The sequence below is a fragment of the Leptonychotes weddellii genome, chromosome 6 (assembly GCF_054177405.1).
Source record: "Leptonychotes weddellii isolate Sample4059 chromosome 6, ASM5417740v2, whole genome shotgun sequence".
NCBI classification, from domain to species: domain Eukaryota; kingdom Metazoa; phylum Chordata; class Mammalia; order Carnivora; family Phocidae; genus Leptonychotes; species Leptonychotes weddellii.
The window spans coordinates 101,441,748-101,459,267 of NC_138374.1; the positions used below are offsets into that span (position 1 = coordinate 101,441,748).

Here is a 17,520-nt window from a genome sequence, read left to right on the forward strand (position 1 = left end):
TAGAATCCAAATCCACCATGGACAGTTCTAATTTGAAAAACAACTTTTCTATTAAATAAACTACTTCATTCTATTCAAAAGTGAACAACAACAAAAAAAATCAATTCAGGTTTTCACCTTGTTGCTTATTTTTTCAACTATTATCAAAACAAAAAAAATTCCAGGGCGCCTGGGTGGCTCAGTCATTAAGCATCTGCCTTCGGCTCAGGTCATGATCCCAGAGTCCTGGGATCGAGGCCCGCATCAGGCTCCCTGCTCGGCGGAGAGCCTACTTCTCCCTCTCCCACTCCCCCTGCTTGTGTTCCCTCTCTCGCTGTGTCTCTCTCTGTCAAATAAATAAAATCTTTAAAAAAAAAAAAATTCCATTCTGACAGTTGTTTTTTTGATTCCCCAAAATTACAAGCTTAAATATGAATGCAAGGAAGCTTAAAAAAAAAAAAAAAATTCTACAAGTGACACAGATTGAGAAATTAGCAAGCAAAATCATGCCAAAAATTACTTTATAATAAACCTTCTTTTCTGTTTAAGTACATTCCATTTAAGAATGCTCTATGTCGGGATGCCTGGGTGGCTCAGTCGGTTAAGCGGCTGCCTTCGGCTCAGGTCATGATTCCAGGGTCCTGGGATCAAGCCCTGCATCGGGCTCCCTGCTCAGTGGGGAGCCTGCTTCTCCCTCTCCCTCTGCCGCTCCCCCTGCTTGTGTTCTCTCTCTGTGTCAAATAAATAAATAAAATCTTTAAAAAAAAAAAAAAAAGAATGCTCTGGGTCCTGGGGCACCTGGCTAGCTCAGTTGGAAGAGCATGAGACTCTCAATCTCAGGGTTGTGAGTTCAAGCCCCACAATGGGTGTAGAGATTACTAAAACAAACAATAACAACAAAAAAGAAAAACACAAACTTTGGAAGAAAAAAAAAGAATGCTCAGTGTCTTGATAAAGATAATGGTTGCACAAAACTGAATGTACTAAAAATGCCACTGAACCTCAGTACACTTTAAATGATTAATTTTGGGGTACATGGGTGGCTCAGTCAGTTAAGCGTCTGCCTTCAGCTCAGATCATGACCCAGGGTTCTGGGATCAAGCCCCGTGTCAGGCTCCCTGCTCAGTGGGGAGTCTGCTTCTCCCTCTCCCTTTCCCCCTGGCTTGTGTTTTCTCTCTCTCTCTCAAATAAATAAAGAAAATCTTAAAATAAAATCGTTCATTTTATGTTATGTTAATTTCACACACATAAAAAAGATTGCTTCTGTGCATATTTTGGGTCATAAGCTAATTAAAAATTATGAATCTGCTTTTCCCAATACTCTTGAGGAAGCAAGCATGTGGCCCTAATTGTTAATGGCAGACAGTTGGGGGACCCCAACATGAAAAAGGACACAACTATAAAAAACATAAAAATTGTGGAACTAGAGATTGGATGGCACCATAACTAAATAAAGCCTCCATTCCTCTGGACTTCTAATTGTGAAATCCATTCAAAACAGCACCAGGACTATTTTTGGATACTGCTGAAGTGGAACAAAGAACTCACGATGATCTCTTAATTCTGACCTGCATTAGACTAATAGTCCAAATGCGCAGTATATTTGTCTACCAAATAAAGTCCAACTTTAAAAAAAATTTAAGCCCCTTGAAAATTTGGCCTCATTCTTACAGATCACTATTCACCCGTAATAACCCTCTACTTCATTTAAAGTGCTCTAATGAATCTCCCCTGAATGTCTTGCACCTCTTTGGTTTTGTCCTGTTGCTTCTCTCTGCCTAGAAGGTCCTCTCCTACAGCTGTAACTATGCTTTAAGACCCAATTCAAATCTCACCTCTTTCATTTATCATTTTCTTACTACTTTATTTATGAAAATTCTTTTATGGCTATTTTGGATAAACTGCTCCTGAGAATATCTACCCAATATACTGTGTTATTCTTATATTGTTAAAAATTCCTCTCTGCTGTAAATACCCTAATTTAATTACTGTGTCATCAGTGAACTATATCATGTTTTTCCTTAAGTAGAAAGACTAGTTGTTGTAGTCTCTTTTTTTTAAGATTTTATTTATTTATTTGACAGAGAGGAGAGAGTGAGAAAGCACAAGCAGGGGGAGGCACAGAGGGAGAGAGAGAAGCAGACTCCCCACCGAGCAGGGAGCCTAACGCGGGGCTCAATCCCAGGACTCTGGGATCATGACCTGAGCCGAAGGCAGATGCCCAACTGACTGAGCCACTCAGGTGGCCATTTGTTGCAGTCTTTTAAAAAGATAACAATCCATCCTTCTCTCAAGATGACAAGACATCCCATTCAGAAAAAATAAGAGTATAAAAATAATAAATCTTAAAATATTATTTAAACCTTATTCTGCTCCATTCTTTCTAAAAGAAATACACAAATTTAGCTATTTCATCTTCTCATTATAGCAACCAAAAGATTCCTTTGTGAACAGCCTAATAAAAACGTATTTTGGAACGGCACAGCAACTGTCAAACAACAGAAACTCTTAAATATAATCACACTAGATTTGCAATGCCTGATTCAAAGTATAGATATTTCAAACTCGAAATAAGATTCATGTGCCTCAGGTGTACATGCAAAATTAATTGCATATGATAACACACCAATATAAATTCAATTTCCCTTTCTAACCTCACTGATTGCACCTCTTGTAACAAGCGCATAACTGATCAATTTCTCATCAAGAACCACAAATTGGCACTCCCTCTCACAGGTGATAAACTATGTTTCACCTCTCAACCTTCAATGAAGAAAATGAAAATTTAATCAGTATAGGCAGATTCCCTACCCCCAACACTCTAATCCCAAAAAGCTGTACATATGGTTATGCCTAAGAGTATTATTCAATCTTAAAATTCATCACATTTCACTTGTTCAGCTAGGGTAAATACTTTCAAGTCCAAAGTATACTAAGAATCTAAGCTTTAAAGAACAGGTATTTTATCTTTTAAATATATATATATTATATTATTACATATATAAACATGTATTTTTTAAGTGTGTGCATGTGTGCAGGCATGTGAGTATATATGTGTATATATATTTCTTTCTACTAAAAAAGAAAACCTAAAACAATGAATAACTCAGTACCACTGACACTTTGAAAGAAGTGCCCAGTATATGGCTTCTAAAAAAATTAAGACTCAGTGGTTATCACTAAAAGAACTAAGCCTCCTTTGCAAAATAGCTAATCCCAGATCTCACCCTGGAAATACATAAGATGAGCATGGAAAAATTCTATCATATTAGATAGAAAAGAAGCTATCAAAGGTTGTGAGAGTCATATCAAAACAAGTGAGGAAACTACCTGAAGAGGTTCCTACTGAGCCAAAGTTGAAAATTTGATCAATAATAAGGATAAAACTATACTGGACCAAATATACCAAGTATGTTTAAATATATTAATTCATTAATACACTTAAAAAATTTTCACTCATATTCAGAAAAAAGTTAGAGAACCAATATTATTTTGAAAACTAGAAAATAAAGGATAAGACTTAGGCAATTACCCTACCTTTTCTATATCCATAGCTAAAAATAACGAGTTTATGAAGGCAAGTTTCTCGTATAAAATTCTGGCTAATAAACACAGGAATGCTGGAATATCACCATTTTGTGAACTCAATGAAGTTGTGGATCTAGGGATAGGCACTGATCATCAATAGCTAGTAACATTACAAAGACAGAAACAATCTGATATTACATATCCCTCTCTTAATAGAAGTATACAGCAGCACCTATAAAATGTTCTTAGGAAAAAAATATAGATGCATAACATTTAATCTGATTTAGATCAAGCCTCTACATTTAACTACAAATTTACAGGAGATACCAAGAATAGAAACCATATTAAGGTATACCACATGAATGTAATCAGTAAAATCCAGACTCTGGGAGACAAAGAAAACCAAACTAGCCAGTTTGTTCCACCAAATAACAATAATAATATTTTTAAAAGGAAAACAGAAAATGCAAAATAAATAAAAGAGTTGGAGGGGAAACCTATAGATCAACTCTGACCAAAAGAACTTTTTTCAATAAGAGAAATATTCTGTGCTGTCCAATAAGGTGCCTCATGTGGCTACTGAGCGCATGATGATTAAGGATCAGAATATTCCACTTTAATTTTAATTAATTTAAATTTAAATAGTTACATGTGGCTACTGTACTAGATGGTGCCGCTATAAATCAATGGAGAATTAAGGGACTTATTAATCAATCTGCAATTTATCAAATGATGGATCTTATTTGGGTCCCAATTCAAACAAATAAATCTTTTTTTAAAAGACTATAAAACAGGGAAATGTGAATCCTGTCAGATATTTAATAATATTAAGAAATTACTATTAATATTTTTATGTATAACAACTGTATTTTGGTAATGGGGCCAGAGATTATCATTTAAAAATATTTACAGATAAAATGATATAATTTCTGGAATCTGATTCAAACCAATTGGGGGGGGTTGAATAAAAGATTAGGCATTGTATTGATAATGACTGAAGCTGGGTGATGGGTAAATGGGATCCTGGATACATTCTCTATATTTGTATGTCTTTGAAAATTCTTATAATAGAAATTTTGGAGGGAAGAGGGGACACTTAACTTGTATGCTAGGAAGAGGTTTGCTTGTTTTGTTTCCCCCAGGAAGGACAGTAGATACTAGAAATATAAAAGAAATTCTTAGGAGGGATGATTTGGAATATTTTGCAGGTAACTCTGGTTACAGGCCAGTAAACTGTCCTTTAGTTTTTAATTTTTTTAAAGATTTTATTTATTTATTTGAGAAAGAGAGAGCACGCGAGCACATGCAAGGGGGGAGAGGGACAGAGAGAGAGGGAGAGGGAAAGGGAGAGAATCTCAAGCAGATTACATGAACAGTGCGAAGCACAACACGGAACTCCATTCCATAACCCTGCAATCATGACCTGAGCCAAAATCAAGAGTCAGACCATTAACCAACTGAGCCACCCAGGTGCCCCAAACTGTCCTTTATTTTATACACTCAAACCTATCTATTGGCCAGTTTTTTTACTTTCTGGATGTCATACCTGAATTTCTCTTTAACATCATTTGACGGTTCCTTTCAAAGTGGTTACATTAGAATGTAAAAGCAAATGCCTCATTTGGACCTATAGAGGTGGCTCACAATTTGAACTAAGAACATTACAACGTTTTGTTGTTGTTGTTTTTCAATTTAGATTTAGGGATATGGTAGGACAAAAATGCACCACCATCACCACCCCAGCCGAAAGATATCCATGTCAAATCCCTGGAACCTGTGATGTTATCTTATTTGGGAAAAGGGTCTTTAAAATGTAATTAATGATCCTGAGAAGAAATCATCCTGATTAGGTGGACTTAAATCCAATGACAAATGTCCTTAGATACATGGAGGAGAATAAACAACGTAGAAGGCAAAGTGAAGAGGCAGAGATTGGAGTAAAGTGGTCACAAGCCAAGCAAGCTGGCAACCACTAGAGGCTGGAAAAGGAAAATTCTCCCTCCAACATTCCACAAGTTTAGCTTGATTTCAGACTCTGACCTCCAGAACTGTGAGAGAATAAATTTCTCTCATTTTACGCCACTAAGTTTGTGGTAAATTGTTAAAACAGCCACAGAAAACTAATATAAGGAATTATCTACTCTTTCAAATATTGACTACCTATTACTTCCTTATACTGGCTCAATAATTAGAAGTTATTGTGAATCTAAGTAATTTTTTGAACATCTTTTCCATTTTGAAGGCAGGAATTTTTGTTTCTTTTATTCAATGATGTACATCTACTGCTGGAAACTACTCACTGATCATAACTTTTTATGTTTCTTTCTACCTTTCTCAGTGGAATTCTTTCATTAAACAGCTAAAGTGACCCTGCCCAAAGAAAACAAAGAGCATAAAGAAGAACTTACCTTACTTTAAACTCTGCCATCTTGAAGCTTTTAACAATTATTCCAGATGTCTAATTGCTAATTTGGGAAACTCTATCTGAAATCATCAGGTTCATTTATCTGGTATGTTAGCTTTTCCTCTACCTTGTCGAGTATATACCAATAATTTCCAAAGTTTTTTTGTTTCATGATTTAATGTTTTATAATTATCCCCTCTACTTCATGACCTTCTGTCCCTCAAACTTACCATAAAAAAAAAAAAAACAGCACTGTGTGATAACTGACAGAGTAACTTTATATGTTATTGATTTTTACAAGGGAAGGAAAAATTGAAACACTGAAAACACTTTACTCTGTGGTATGCAAAGAAAGGATTATAAGCCTGTGTCCCAAGCATTTCTTCCTTTCTTCTAACTTCCTACCTGTACGCTACTCAAAGTTGATAATCATTTTTGTCACATAATTTTACTACCTACTTATATCATTATCTTATGTTTTAGCAATCAGCATCCAATTACATTTAATTCTCTTTTAGTGAAAAAGAAGGAATTTCATCAACTTGAAGAGCAATACTATTTACTATTCAGAAGTACATCTTTCCTATTAGTGAACTAGCCTGAGATTAGTGGCACCTTTAAAGAATACACAGATTATTTTTGCAAGTAATAATACTATCTAGAATCGGCCATTTCTACAATATGAATGAATATGCAATTCTATTCCACTATAAACATGAAATAATACCCTTCAGAAATAACTTCAGTATACACCCAAAACTAATGTAGTATGTCTCAACTAAACTTCAATTTTTTTTTTAAATCAGAAAGAAATAAAAAGGATGGATGGATGGAAGGAAGGAAGGAAGAAGGAAGGAAGAAAGGAAGGGAAAAAGAACGAAAACTTCATTACATGGCTTGAATATCAATCAGATCTTTTTATCCTTTCTTAAAGAAGTTAATGAGAAGATTAAAAAGTATATCATTCTTATAGAGATGACAATTATCTGGTTGGCTTGGCTCTTGTCTCAACTTTCACTCCTAGCCATCTGTATTTCTCAATGGCTTTCAAAACAAGGTTGCAATGACTACAAATGAATCTAGTATTTCATTTTTTCGGTTAAACTCTCTACTAGTCCCTGGTATATAGTCTTCTCATGTAATATTAACCCATTACAAGCAGAAAGATTTTTGAAAATCAATAATAAATGAACTAAACAACACTAACAGACAAGTGGAAAAGAAAAAACACTGTCCCGCCACTGATCACCTGAAAATGTAGCAAATTATAGTTCTCCCTATTGTAAATATAAAATGGTTTTATTTCCAGTTCAGAAGAGTCATAAATAATTTTTAAGGAGATAATGATACAGATAACAAAATGGAAAACTGGGGGGAGGGGAGATACAAGATTATAAATATGAGAAAAGTAATACATTATGAATGCACAGATTTGACAGTAATCATATACATGCAAAAACTACTTCATGAATTTTAGAAATGCAATTCAGTCTTCCATCCTCTAGAACTAAAAAGCAAGTTAAAAAAATAAAAAGCCAGGGACAAAGGTGAGGTAGAAGAAGATGCCGGAAGTGGACTCTGTCCATTCAAGCATATAATCGGAATGAATAATTTACATGCATACTTTCATCTTCAAAGCCACTAAGAGCTGAATTCTAAGGAGCTTAGGGAGATTGTAACACATCTGCTAACCAAGATGAATAAGCAAAGGGAACCTAAGCAAAAATGATCCAACAAAACCTGTTCACAAGATTGGAGAGGGGGTGGGGAAACTAAAGACATGGCAGAATAGCAGAGACTAGTATAGTTGTGGTCACCGACTTATGTCCTTAACTGTATCTATTCATTCCACTTCAGAAAATCAGATAGTTGTATTAAGCCAACTGAATTAGAGAGCTGTATTAGGCTAACATTAGCTATATATACTCCCCATTAAAAGAATACTTTAGGGCGCCTGGGTGGCTCCGTCAGTTAAGCGTCTGCCTTCAGCTCAGGTCATGATCTCAGGATCCTGGCATCGAGCCCCACATCAGGCTCCCTGCTCAGTGGGGACTCTCTGTATACTCTCTCTCTCTCTCTGCAATAATTAAAATCTTTTAAAAAAAGAATACTTTATAAGATAATGAGAGGCAGAATGTGAAAGGAAAAAAAAGCATCAGTAGGTCTTTCCATTTTAATACAAATAATCTAAAAAATATATTCTACTGCATACACATATTTTAAAAATTCTAATAATTCACACATGACTTTTCAAATTTATGCCTATTTCATGTATCTTTGAAAGAAAGCATATCAAACACACACAAAAAAACACAAAAATAAGTAGGCACTCAACAGCATATAAAATATGATTTCTCAGCAGTCAAATGAAACTCTATACTTAAGAGCTCACTCTTAATAGACACTCAACAGCATATAAAATATGATTTCTCAGCAGTCAAATGAAACTCTATACTTGGCATCAAGACAACACAATGCCACAAAAACACAAAACCTTTAAATGAAGATCTCATATCATCTGTTTCTCTACTGATTTTAAAGAAATGCTACATATGTCACCTCAGACTATTCCTTATGAAATTACAGTATTAGCATTATAAAACAACAACAACAAATAATATGCTTAGCCATCTAACCAGCAAGTAAAATTCTGAATCTCAAGATCAAGTTAAAAATTAAGAAACAAAAATAAAAACAAGAAGCAAGCTAGGTCAATCTACTCCCTTTTTCCTACAAATAGTACTATGGCTTCAAGGAAGATTGAGGGAAAGGACTCATTTTTATTCCTACTCAATTGACGTGCTCAATAAATATGAAGGTATTTTAGATATGAGGTATAAAACAGAAAAAAAGACAAAAATCTCTGGTCTCAAGGGACTTATATTGGTCTCAAGAATACTAATAAATCAATGAGAAAAATAAATACCTAAGATACCAGAAAGTGACAAATACTATGCAAAGAAATAAATAAAATGGGGTGATGTAATTTAAAGTGACTGAGTGGTTATGTAAGATTGGATATTCAGAAGGCCCTTTGAAGGACACAGCCCCAATGATCAAATGATTCTACTCAGGTCAAGAGCTAAAAAGCCTTATTCTAAGAGCAAGCTTGGCCCAATTTAGGTACAGAAAGAAAGGCAATGTGACTAGAGCCTAGTAAACAAGGGGGAAAATGGTAGAAGGTAAGGTCATGACCACAGGACCAAATTATTTAGGGCCTTGTAGATCAGAGTAATACATTTTTACATTATACCCTTGGACTGTAAGAAGGAGTCATGAAACTCCACTGTCATGCTTTTTGTAAAATTGTTGTTGGGGATACTATTCACCACACCAAACAAATACTCTTCATGAAGGTCCAAAGGAAGAATTTCTCTCAAATCTCATTGTCAATAACTGAACTTTTTCTGAGAAACTGATATAAATTTACCTTATGTGAATTCTGAAATGAATCATGCTCTCATCTATCCCCTGAACCCCAGAAAACTCAGAGTTAAATTTATAATTAGCTTCTAGCAATTGTATAAAACCTTATGGCACCTATTTTTTCAAATAAATGTTTTCTTTTAGAATAGTTTTAGATTCACAGAAAAGTTACAAAGATAGTCCAGAGAGTTCCCATATACCCCCCCACAAGTTTCCCCTATCATTAACATCTTATTAAGCATGGTACATTTGTCACAATCAATGAACCAAAACTGAAACATTATTATAAACTCAAGTCTATAATATACTCAGATTTCCTTAATTTTTACCTGACGCTCTTTTTCTGTTCCAGGATCTTTACAATATCTAATCTATATACTAAATTTACTGGAGCTTTATATCACTATTCTATCTTAATTTCCCCCTTATTCTAACCTCTATAACTACTAATACCTAATATATCTTAATTCTATAAACCTCCCCCAATACTTCTGGGAACCATGTGGAATAACAACAACAACAAAAATGAGTAGAGACAGAGTTCTTGAAAGATAAAATTAGGGCGCCTGGGTGGCTCAGTTGGTTAAGCGACTGCCTTCGGCTCAGGTCATGATCCTGGAGTCCCGGAATCAAGTCCCACATCAGGCTCCCTGCTCAGCAGGGAGTCTGCTTCTCCCTCTGACCCTCCTCCCTCTCATGCTCTCTGTCTCTCATTCTCTCTCTTGCAAATAAATTAAAAAAAAAAAAAACCTCCACTTTAAAAAAAAAAAAAAAGGAAAGATAAAATTAGCTTTTTCCCAAAAAGTCATATAGTTGAGTATTATTCAAAATAACACTTCATAAATCTTTTAAAAATACAGAGACTCAAAAAAATATCCAATTAAAACTTGTATTCAAATGTATCATTTGGATAAAAACGCAAAGTCAATATAAAAAAGTCTTTTTTATGTTTCAATATTAGTTTATTCTCTGGAATTCTCCTTTTGTTGGCACATACAGCATTAGTAATCCTGAATGTCCTTATTGAGCCACGCAACATTAATGTGGTCTCATATCACACAAATCTAAAATGAGGGTGAGGCAGAATGATCTTCTGAAGTCCCTTTCAGTTAGAAATGTCAATGATCTCCTAATTCTGTGACCTAGGTTGACTGTGAGATCCTCATATTTTGCCATCACAAGTAAAGAGCAGAAAACAGTAATGCTTCTAAACAAAAGATAGTACATTTTAAAAAGAGAATGTCAAAGCCTGAAGCTTTACTTGAAATTAATTCAGAGAAAAAAAATAGATTAATATAATATATAAATTATATGAGTAGTGCATAAATTCATATGTATATAAACTATGTAAATCAAAAGTACCCTGGCAAAGGGGGAAATTCCCCCCCCAAAAAAGGTGTGAATATTTACCCAAGTAGATTAATTTCATAAAGTGGCTGAGATGCCAAATGGGGAAAGAAAAAAAAAAAGCATGAAAGTAAAAAAAAAAAAAAATCAATTCATCAATTTATATTCACTAGTTCTCTATCATTGAAAATTTGACTATGTCAAATGGGTATTGCAATTAAGAGGTCTGTTTTCACATCTATACTAAATTGTTTTGTCTCAAAACAATCCTATTAAGGTGTCACTGATTTACTGCTGGGGAACCATTAGCTGGCAGCTTCATTTAATCTGTCCCAAATACCCAATACCTCACTGGCAGCAGGAATTATAAAACCCAATTGAGTTTAAGGGTTTTTAGCATCATTTTCCAAAAATTCCTTAAAACACTATTCCACTAAAGATTGACTCCAAGGATTCTAAGTGTGTACCTGATCTCTACATTAAAAAAAAAAATCCACAATTCTAGTCACTTTAATATTCTCATGCTACTGTCATGGTATGCTGCTCTACAAGTCTTTCTGCAGGAAAAAAAATTTAAATACTAAAATGTTTAATTATTTATGCCATTATTTAAAACTCAATAAATTGTATATACTTTAACATGGAATTTAAGTCATCTTTTAAGTCATAGAATATTTCCAAATGTAAATAGTTACCAAAAGAAACAGATTATACAGAAGAGTAGGCAATATATTATTGTTATAATTATATAATTATATTATTATATCAAAAGAGATTAAATATAAATTGATAAGGAATGCCTGAGAATAAGTCCTAAAGCTTTCTTATGTATATTATTTTGGAATATGAGCACTTCCTAATTACAATTGTAAGACATCTATTTTAAATAAAAAGAGACCTTTTATTTTTCATAAATCAATATATGAATGATCCATGAAATTTACTATCAGAAGATGAATGAAGCAAAATATCATAAATCTGAATGTTTATTCATTTGAGTAAAAAAAGCAGCTTTCAGTGAATATGTCTTAATTTCTTAATGCATTGAAATTATTTGGTTGATTTTTTTTTTTAAAGATTTTATTTATTTATTTGAGAGAGAGAATGAGAGAGAGAGAGAGAGAGAGAGGACATGAGAGGGGGGACGGTCAGAGGGAGAAGCAGACTCCCTGCTGAGCAGGGAGCCCGATGTGGGACTCGATCCCGGGACTCCAGGATCATGACCTGAGCCGAAGGCAGTCGCTCAACCAACTGAGCCACCCAGGCGCCCATTTGGTTGATTTTTAAATGAGGAAAAAGCCTACTTTATTAATGAGGAGTAAAGGCACTATGTTGAAATGTCCTACAAAGTTGTAAGAAAATAACTCACTAGTATAAAAAATTGTGTCTGTGGTCAACTTCTTATCAACAAACACTTTCAAATACTATGCCTTTTATCAAATAAATCACTTCACTCTTACAGAATCCATTTCAAGTCACCTTTCTTTCACTATAATTATAAATCCATTCCATCTTAAACAAAGTATGAAATATGAGGAAGCTGCTTATTTTACTACAATGTATCTAAATTAACAAGTCAGCAAAAATGTTTTCGTTTTTTAAAAGATTTATTTGAGAGACAGAATGAGAGGGGGGAGGGGCAGCAGGAGAAGCAGACTCCCCCTTGAGCAGGGAGCCTGATGTGGGGATCGATCCCAGGACTCTAAGGTCATGACCTGAGCCGAAAGCTGATGCTGAACGGACTGAGCCACCCAAGCACCCCAGCAAAAATGTTTTTTAACTCTAATAATGATGTTAAATTATAACCATTCAACATATGTAACTATTCAGTACAGCTATTACTTAGATTCAATTCAATACAATAAATGTTTTAAAAAATATAAATGTCCTCTGGATGCTATAAACAAATACTTCTGTATTCTAATAGAATAATCAAACTATCAATGAACTTAAGAAGCCTATAAACCTACTGGCTAATTACTGTCTAAAAGAAGTTAGCATTAATCATATTGATCCAAAATTATTTAAGATTTATGGCAGGGGTTTTGGACTTTGGCTATTTATTAGAATCACCTGGGAGAGTATAGCACTACCAATGCCTGGGCTTCACTCCCAGATCCTATTTAAAATAGGATCTGAGATGGGAACCAAGTATCAATATTTGTATCAAAAAAACAAAACAAACACAGGTAAACTGAATTAAACATACAGCAGATTTGAGAACTACCAACTTAGGAATATACTTAGGAATATACTTCAGTTTTAAGATAAAAAAAACTTGTTCACTGGCACCAAAAGTTTTAAGTCTACTTAAAACTTAAGGTGTAGGAAAAAAAGAGAGTGAAGAAAAGAGATAAAGACAATATTCAAAAAAATAATCGAGGCTTACCAAACATTTTTGCCTTTAAAAAATGTTAAAAGTTGAAAGCCTTATCTTAGACTTGGCTGATAGATCTGCTTATGCTACACAGCTAAATAAAAGCCTAGCAATACAAACAAAATAGTAAGAATAAATGACAGAAATAATTATCAATCAAACTTAACACCACAGAAAGACAGTAAATTAATATAGTATCACAATCAAATGAGACAAAATTATAGTCGCTTTAATAACTAGGGGCACCTGGGTGGCTCAGTCGTTAAGCATCTGCCTTCAGCTCAGGTCATGATCCCAGGGTCCTGGGATCGAGCCCTGCATCGGGCTCCCTGCTCAGCGGGGAGCCTGCTTCTCCCTCTCCCACTCTCCCTGCTTGTGTTCCCTCTCTCACTGTGTCTCTCTCTGTCAAATAAATAAATAAAATCTTTTTAAAAACTTTTTAAAACTAACATTTTCTAACCTCAATACTACACAGAATAGTGTTTCTTTAAACCACTTTCAATATCTTCAATTCTTAAGTACCTCAAAAGAGAATAATTCATTTTAAGAAGATAAAGTTACATGGCTTTAATCTGAGATTAGAAAGAACAAAGAAGTGCAGAATATCTCCCTTATGAAAAGAGCATATACATCTGCACGATCAGCCCACAACACTCCCTTTACAACAGGGTCCAAAGAAGTTAATGTCTCTGAGCAATGTGATAAAAAAAAAAGTTCTTAACTATAAGCATTTTAGCATATTATCACAGAATTCAGTTTTTCCTCTAATAACAGCTAAAAGTGTATGAAAATTACTAGCAACATGAGCCGGCATGAAGGGATGAATGAGGATCACCAGAACATGTCCGAGTATGTTTGTTACAAACTGGATGGTAAAACTTAAAAGAAAAACTAAAGATAACCCAACCTTGAGAATAAAATTAATTGAACCAATAATAAAGCAAGTTACACAGGATGACGGAACCAGTTAAACCTCCGTGTAATTTCATTTTTCTTAAAATGAAATTTTAAGAAACTTATTTTAAAATATTTGAGAGGTACTCTTTAAGACACAAAAAATAAGAATAAAGAAACATTTTGATAAATCTTAAGTGCTTTCAGTTAAACATTAGAAAATTAAATATATTATTATCCAAAATTCAGTTACATATTATAAAACTAATACCTAAGTGCCAATACCCTGGTAAAGATTTCAAGATGTTAAAGGAAGCACATTTTGAATGCAGAATGGTTAGAGATGAAAGATGTACATTTCTATGTCATTAAAGAAATGAGATTCTTTTTTTTGTTTGTTTGTTTCAGGAGGAGAATTCAGTGATTCAGCAAAGAAATGAGATTTTTAATTATAGACGTATACGTTTATGAACCCACTTCAGCATCTGTTACATGTCATAAAAATAAGCCTCCAAAAGCCTGTCACTAGAATGACTTAATAGAATTCCAGTTTGGTATCTCACAAATATATTAATCTGTACACACTATCTAGATTATTCTTGGTATATACTTTTTCACATTCATCTCTCCTGAAAAAAAATGTGAAATTTTAAAAGATTACCCAGCCTCGGAGGAAACACTCCCTCAAGAAATAACTGTTGAATTAGCTCCATAATTTAATGACACAAGAACTCTTACAACTTTAAATTACAACTCTCCAAACCTACCAAAGGTTAAACCCATAAAGAATCAGCTGATGAGCAGAAGCTGAGATAAAAGAAAAGATCAATAAAGATAATTGGAGAGACGACTATTGTCCTTAGACCAGTGATTTTATGACTGCCAAACTGTGCACATGCATATATATACATGCTTATATCACCCACACACATACACACAGTAAATATGCTTCACTGTTTTTTTTTCTACTAATCCCAATCTAAAGACATGACATAAATAGAAAGGAAAACTAAATTGCCCAGACTAATTATGGACTAAGGATTCACTGAAGGAAGGAAGGAAGGAAGGAAGGAAGGAAGGAAGGAAGGAAGGAAGGAAGGAAGGAAGGAAAGACGGATATAAAAATATACTGGGGGGAGGGGAGATGATACAGATAAGAACTTTAACTCTAAACCAGTATCTGTGATTCACAATGCTAAGGTGATTCAAGGGCATAGTAAGGGATCCATCGTAGGGTAAATGTGAGCTTAACAAACAAAAAGTCTGACTGAAATATAAAGTAATCATAATATATATTTTAAAAAGCATAGAAGATCTATATAATAGGGCAGGATATATTAGTTTTAGACTATGCAGTTTAAAATATCTTCCCTAAAAAAGGGATTTTATGTGACTAAATTAGGGATTAATGCATCTTACCTTCCACAGAAGGTGCCTGATCCTGAGCTGAATACAGCATGTCCTTGAAAGCCTATTAAAAAAAAAAAAATGCATGAAATCATGAGTAATCTTTACACTAAAAGCATTTGACCCTAAGCAATTACTTCTTTTTCAATATCCAAACTACATGATTCCCTATATTGAGAATTTAGTAAAATACTTCAATTAACTTTAATAAGCTGAAATCCAAATACCATACTTTCGTTATCAATCCACTATTGTCCAATCTTTAAGAAAATGGCTAATATGTACACTTTAAAAATTAAAGGGCATTTGGAAAAGAATGAAAAATCTCCTGAGAGATCATAAACTCTCTTGACTAAAAGAAAATAGTGACAGAAACTGAGAACAGTGGTCCTAGAGAAATACGTGGAACACTGCTTAAGAAAATATGAAACACTGGATACAAATTTTTTTAATTGTAGTAACATAAAAGTAACAAAATGCACCATCTTAACCATTTTCACATTAACAATTCAGTAGTGTCAAGTACATTCACACTGCTGTGTAGACAATCTCCAGAATTCTTTTTATCTTGGATACAAATACTCTTCAATGAGGGCCTGGAAAGTCCTCCATTAAGAGTTCAGGACTATAAACATATTTACAGATTTACTGGTTTTTTCCAAACCAGTGAATTAACTACCAATAATATTTAGGTAATTTGGATGGCTGGTGTGGTCTCCCAATAAGTGGTTTGGGGGCAGTAATGAAAAAAGCATTTCAACATACCTATCAATAGGTAGAATCAATCAATTGGATAAGTTTCCAGTGTGAAGAGCTGGTCATAAACAGGTGGCTATATCCAGTCCTATAGCTTCAAAGCTTCAAATACCATCTAACAATTGGTGATTCCCAAAGTGGCCTCCGGCCTCCCTCAACAACTAACATTTGGAGTCAGATAATTCTTTATTTGGGGGTAGCTAGGGGGACTGTTTTGTGCATAATAGGATTTTTAGTATCATCCCTGGCATCAAGAGACCCACTAGCCTCATCAAGAGACCAGTAGCAACTCCTCCACCAAAACCGTTGTGACAACCAAAAATGTCTCCAGACACTGCCAAATGTCCCGTGAGGGACAAAATCAATACACTACCCCCACACCCAGAACCACCGCCTTAGAATCACTCAAGTATAAACCGAAAAAAGAGGAAGTAAACCTCCAGGGTAAGCCGTTCTATATTCAAGTCTAGTAAATTATATTCTTCCCAAGTGAATTTACCATTTGCTTTAGACCAGTGACCAACCTGTTAGTTCTATAACTAACCAAGCCTGACAACATATGTAAAAAAGACTCCCAATGAAACAAGGAAAATTAAAATTAATGCATTTTTGTTCATTTTAACCCATGTGTTTCTTTTAAAATCTTTGTACGAAAATTATGTATATTTAAAAATTTTAACAGCGCACATGCTTAAATCCATAACATTCAGTAAGATTCACTATTTATATAGGGGCGCCTGGGTGGCTCAGTCGTTAAGCGTCTGCCTTCAGCTCAGGTCATGATCCCAGTGTCCTGGGATCGAGCACAGCATCGGGCTCCCTGCTCAGTGGGAAGCCTGCTTCTCCCTCTCCCACTCCCCCTGCTTGTGTTCCTTCTCTTGCTTTGTCTCTCTCTGTCAAATAAATAAATAAAAAATCTTTTAAAAAAATTCACTATTTATATAAAATTTGAAACACTACAATAATGCAACTGTGGTATAATAAAAAATATTTGCTCTTTGTTTCAGGTTCCTGACACAAATTTCTTTTTTTTTTTAAATTTTATTATGTTATGTTAGTCACCATACAATACATCATTAGTTTTTGATGTAGTGATCCACGATCCATTGTTTTCATATAACACCCAGTGCTCCATGCAGTACGTGCCCTCCTTAATACCCATCACCAGGCTAACCAATCCCCCCTCCCCCCTCCCCTCTAAAACCCTGTTTGTTTCTCAGGTCCATAGTCTCTCATGGTTCATCTCTCCCTCCAATTCCCCCCGCCCATTTTTGCCTTCCTTCTCTTAATGTCCTCCATGTTATTCCTTATGTTCCACAAATAAGTGAAACCATATGATAATTGACTTTCTCTGCTTGACTTATTTCGCTTAGCATAATCTCCTCCAGTCCCATCCATGTTG

The 17,520-nt window shown here is 34.5% G+C and overlaps 1 protein-coding gene across 1 annotated transcript in view; it reads right to left on the reverse strand.

Annotated features, from left to right (window-relative positions):
- XPR1 (xenotropic and polytropic retrovirus receptor 1) overlaps positions 1-17,520 on the reverse strand; it is a 221,256-nt gene that overhangs the window by 177,723 nt on the left and 26,013 nt on the right. The window contains exon 2 of the mRNA XM_081823199.1: positions 15,375-15,426. Coding sequence (XP_081679325.1) covers positions 15,375-15,426 — 52 coding nt within the window. The remainder of the gene's footprint in view (positions 1-15,374; positions 15,427-17,520) is intronic.